The following is a 5,329-nucleotide window of genomic DNA, read 5'->3' on the forward strand; positions in this document are numbered from 1 at the left end:
AGAAAATTTGCAGATAATCCAGAAATTTAAAAAAATTGATCGTATTTTGAGAAACAAAAACCGAAAGCGTACAAGAAGTCAACTTATCGATCGTAGATACTTTCAATTTTAATTTTCTTACTTCATCACCCTTACAAGATTTTAAATTGTGTGCCATTTCTTTTCTCTCACCAGTGGATATTTCTGGGTCGAAAAAAGCCAGAGCGACTAGTTCTTCACTCAAGTACCATAGATGATTTGCAAATCTTGAAGCCGCAGCCATATACACATTTCTTGATTGATCAGGGAAAGCATCTCGTAAAGTTATCAATTTGTTTGCCAGGTTTAGATTTCGTGCTGCTGATGAGGGTAAAGGAGCTTTAAACCAAGACCAAATGTAAACTCGTAAAATAAAAGCACACATTACTGGAATTTTTCGCCTTTCATCATCGGTCATGTCAAATTGGCCTTTAAACAGCCATATTTTAAGACAATATATTGCTTTCGCCATCCATCTGGCATTGCTATGTGCTCCTGGTGGCTCCTGGTCAATTCTTTTCACACCAAGAAATGCTAAGATAAATTTAGCAACTCTTTATAGTCTTGTCGTTGCTGTTGAATATTGAGTTGGTTTTTCAAAAATTCAATCAAATGTTGTGTTTCATCACCAAGGATCTCAATAATGTTTTAGTCTACCCCATTTTCATCAAATGATTGATCCATAGTAGGCCATGTCGATTTAAATTTTATAAAAATACTTGAAAAAAGGCCTTTTGAAGGAAATAATTTTTCCCAAGCTGCTGTCATCAGAACTTCGGCAATATGATGCCTACACGCCAGCCATAAAAGATCTCTGCCAATCCGCTTCTCGATTAGGGTACAAGCGCCTTTTTTGATTCCTGTATTCGCTGCTGTTGTATCAAATCCCATTGCACAGATGCGATTGCTTAGTTCCCATGCATTCATTAATTTGCAAACTTCGTTTGCCTGTCTTCACCAGTTCCAGAAGACAATTTTGGGACTCCAAGCAGCTGAACATTTGCTCCAGAAGATACCAAAACTGTCAATTTTTCTACTTTGTCAGTACCTGAAAAGAAAAAAAATCAGATAGATTTTTAAAAAAAAAGTTGAAAATATGTTACAAATAGCTTCTTTAAAAACAAATATTACCAAATGTAATCTAAAATTGTAGGAAAAAATTTCAATTAACAAAAAACCTATCGATTACTTCAAATCATGCTTAGTTAGAAGATATCCAAAAATCATAACACAGAATAACACATTTCAATGCTATAAAAATACTCAAATATATTACCTGTGAGATCTTGAAGCAGCTTTTCATCCCAATGTACAACAAGTGGTCCATTTAGATCAAAATTGCTTTGGATATTTTGAGCAATCTCTTCGCGATATTCTGCACGGGCCCTTGAGATTGTTTGTCTGCTAACGGTAAAATCGTCTGGAAAATAGATAAAGTTAATAAAGATTTTGTTTTAGTTACAAGATACTATCAATATAATAAAATTAAACTCAAGGAGAAAGAACAATACAATAAAAGTACTGTTAAGGAGAACTTACCTAAGTTTAGTCCAGCACTTGTTAAAACCGCAGAAATAACATACATTGCATTTCGGTCGCATAGTCCAATACGGTCTAGGGTGGCAGCTAGTATAGGAGTCATTATTTTTGTTTTACTTCGCTCGGAAAACGACTAGTGGAGGGTTTCTCATCTGGAAGCAAGACATAAAAAATGACATATAGTATAAGTTACCATCTTATTTGATTATATTCTTACCTCCTCCATCAATAGTAAAAACGCTGGTAGCTAATTGAGATTCCAAGGAAGGCTCTGGTTCCGTTGTTGGTTCTTCTTCGATTTTGCCTTTTTTAACTCTTACAAAGGCAGATCCAGGCCTTCCAACTTCCCTTTGCAGAATAAGGAACTGTTTATCCTTATCGTTTTTAATCAAATTTAATGCATTTCGTCGAGCAATGTCAAACAATCGATCCAAATTATTAATGAAACTAGACTCTTGCTCTTTCTGTTTATCTCCCGCGTGAGAAGGTTTCTTGATAATTGCTCGCATTTTCTTAAATAATTTTAGGAGCTTAACAACAGCATTGTAGTGTTTCATTAGAGGAATTCTATATTTCTCCCAAAAAATTTGAAGTTCAGTTACTACAGTTTTAGCAGCTGGTTTTATACTCAAGTGTTGATTTTTCATTATAAAACGCAGCCGACCAAGCACATCACCGTTTGAAAGCAACTTCACACCTTTTAAACTTTCAATTGGGACAACAAGTTCCATACTTAATTCTTCCTTAGATTTTGAATCCATTTTATGTATTCCACTTGCACGATCAAATATCACTTCACAAAAGCAAGAAGCACATTTTTCTTGCAGGACCAGTAGTGGTTTTGGAGATACAACGATTTGAAGAGTGAAAAATTAGTTACGTTATATCGAGGTATACCTGTAGAAATAAAGAGCTTTTATTTGATTTGTTAATACAACAAATAGGCCTAATGATTTGGGAGTTACAATTTAATGAAAAATTAAAATTCCTGAAATGATCGATTTTTCTGAATACCCTATATTGAAATTGGTCACCATAAAGGGGAAATAATAAAATGGGTCCAATATTGTTCTATAAGGAACGATCCTACCAAATATAAGGTAATTTTGAAGGATCATATCAATAATGTTGGAACTGGATGGCTGTATATTTTTATTTGAGGCTAACAAAATAAATGGAAGAAGTACTTAATTTATTTCGTGTATTTGCTTCCACGCTTCGAAAATTGAACTCTAAACTATAGCATAAACCAAACTTGACCAAATTTTGAGTTCTTCAATTCTTGTCAATCTTGAGTAAATTTTTTAGCGTGTTAGCTCGAAGATAAAACGACGCCAGAAAATTGCGAGATTAATCATCGAACAATATTCCGGATGTGTTTTCCTACTAAAAAAAAAGATCCCTCCCCCCCTTGCTCCCCCCCCCCTTATTCACCCCCTCCCTCTCTAGCTACACTACTGTACAGAGTACGAAAAGTATTAACCAATCGGATAAAAATTCGCGAGATTGCGTGTTAATCATGTATTTAATTTCGCACGGCACCGAATACGCCTGCATCGCCGCCGCAATGGTCTGTGGTACGTTGCTCTCATTTTAAACACCCCTGGGGGACACGCTCGAAACCCTCGACTTTGGATGCTTATAACTTGGCCAATTTCAAAGGGATTTACATCCGGTCTTCACCAGTCGCTTCCTTATATAATCCACAACAGGAATCCGTCGACTACAGCGCCACATAGAAGCAAAAAACTGAAACGGTTGCGTTTCCTCATACATTTGGATCACTTTTCCCATACAAACTTTGAGCCATTTGCGCACGCCAACCACTGGACCGAATGAGCTGAAATTTTCAGGGGAGCTTCTGGGACCCCCAAACTGTCATTTAAGGGTGCAAGGTTTGAAATTCAGGATTTCATGCATTTTGGGCCAGTCTACTGTGGTAGGTGCGGACGACCGTCGATTATAACGTGATCGATTTGGTTTTCTAAGGTGGTCCCCATGAGGCCTTGTGTATATTTTTGCGGGGAGTACGGACTACCATTCTGCGGGAGGCTGCGAAGTTTATGCATCGTTGGCCGTTATCATTCAATACGGTGTGCAGACTATGCGGTCCGATAACCGGTCTATAATACAACCATGCACACTTAGAATTTTTTATAGTATACGGTAGTTTTTTTACCGAACTTTCAACAGCTTTCAACGTTGGATAATCTGTTCGGTAATGCAAACAAAAATTACCGAACGTTCGGTACTTGATATTTTAGATCATCTACGGTACGATTCGGTAATGGATTTTTGTCAAATGTCTAAACTACCGTACTAATTAGAGCAGCGTGCTAACCGAACCTGTTCGGTTTTTTATGTGTCAATGTTTATCTTAAAATTTTCGGAGGTACAAACATATTTTTGTCCATCACAATGAAAGCGTACTATTTCTATTCAAGCATTTTAGGGTCTGTTCACAAATTACGTAACGCTTCTGGGGGGAGGGGGGAGGTCCAACTTACGTTATACTTTGTTACAGTGAACGGTGGGGGAGGGGCTGGGTACTACCAAATGTTACGCATAACGCGAATAAAAATTTATTTGAATGTCTTGATTGCTGATTGAAGTAATTTCTGTTTATCGTTATCATATATTAGTTATTATCGAAATCAAGCATGCTCACATAGCGGGACTGATATGCGTAAAAATAACTAGCGAATATTGAATTTCTCAACACCACAGTTCCGCAAAACTATGTAAATGGTTATGGTCGCAAGTTCTATTTTCGTTTCTGCTAGCTTCATTCTTGATATCTTTGATTATTAATCATGTGCCGTCCCTATTCTAACAGTGTTCAAAAAAATACCAAAACCCGAATGCTTCAGAGAAGAAAAAATTTCTTCACAGTTACGCGTTTCATGAGGGAGGGAGGGGGTACTAAAAATGATACTTTTTGTTACGAGTGGGAGGGAGGGGGTCAAAAACTTGGATTTTTGCGTTACGTAATTTGTGAACAGACCCTTACTATGAATTCAATTCTGGTTTACAGAAAACAAAAGTCACACGTATATAAATTTGATCCCCATTGAATCAACTCAGTATGGCGCAAACGGCAGCAACGCTGTGAGGTAGTCTTCTACCTGTAGATAAATATTATATAGTAGCAGTATTAGTCAAGAAAAAAAGGGTGTGATCGTCTCATAGTCAGATTTCTAGAAAATCCCACATTGCACCAATAAATACATTGATTTCAACTAATTACCATTTTGCGATTGTGAACAAAATATTACAATTCAGTTGAAAATGCATTTTATGTGGTTTCGCCGAACCCCGATCATGCTTTCTTAAAAGTGTTGAATTATAATCAAAAATGTTTTATCGAGTTATCTCATAGGATAGCTAATATTTCTTAGCTTATATCTACTTACTTTTTCTATTGTCACACGTCGAGTTTCCTGTCACTATAAAACCACGAACAATTACACCATAAGCGAACTTCAAAGACTTCATTTTGAAAATGACTGCCAATCTGTCCTCAAATCTGACAGATAATTTTAATTTACCGGAGTTCGGTAAATCAAATATAATTTTACATTTTGTTCGGTAGCTTAATTACCGTATACTGTGATAATTTGTTTTTACCGTACGATTTGTATTTTTTCTACCGAATACTGTAAAAAGTGACAGATCGTTCGAAAAGTTTTACGAAACTACGGTAAAATAAATCATGTTTACCGAAAAATCTATAATTTCTCAAGTTTACCGAAATATCTTTTTTTTTACCGAA

At 36.2% G+C, this 5,329-nt stretch overlaps 1 protein-coding gene across 1 annotated transcript; it reads right to left on the reverse strand.

Annotated features, from left to right (window-relative positions):
- Positions 1 to 944: 944 nt before the first annotated feature.
- Positions 945 to 1,669, reverse strand: LOC134209779 (uncharacterized). Its single transcript, XM_062685813.1, has 3 exons — positions 1,558 to 1,669; positions 1,295 to 1,438; positions 945 to 1,066 (listed from the first exon to the last, which is right to left on the reverse strand). Exons 1-3 carry the CDS (start codon positions 1,658 to 1,660, stop codon positions 945 to 947), a joined length of 369 nt encoding a protein of 122 aa, XP_062541797.1. The 5' UTR covers positions 1,661 to 1,669.
- Positions 1,670 to 5,329: the final 3,660 nt, after the last annotated feature.

This window comes from Armigeres subalbatus, chromosome 2 (assembly GCF_024139115.2).
Source record: "Armigeres subalbatus isolate Guangzhou_Male chromosome 2, GZ_Asu_2, whole genome shotgun sequence".
NCBI classification, from domain to species: Eukaryota; Metazoa; Arthropoda; class Insecta; order Diptera; family Culicidae; genus Armigeres; species Armigeres subalbatus.

What these genes read in the sequence shown, in the direction of transcription:
- LOC134209779 (XM_062685813.1), bottom strand. Translation starts at nt 1,660, where the DNA reads ATGACTCCTATACTAGCTGCCACCCTAGACCGTATTGGACTATGCGAC. An exon ending in AAGTGCTGGACTAAACTTAG is followed by an intron (nt 1,439 to 1,557) that starts GTAAGTTCTCCT and finishes TCTATTTTCCAG; the next exon opens with ACGATTTTACCGTTAGCAGA. An exon ending in GCTGCTTCAAGATCTCACAG is followed by an intron (nt 1,067 to 1,294) that starts GTAATATATTTG and finishes TTTTCTTTTCAG; the next exon opens with GTACTGACAAAGTAGAAAAA.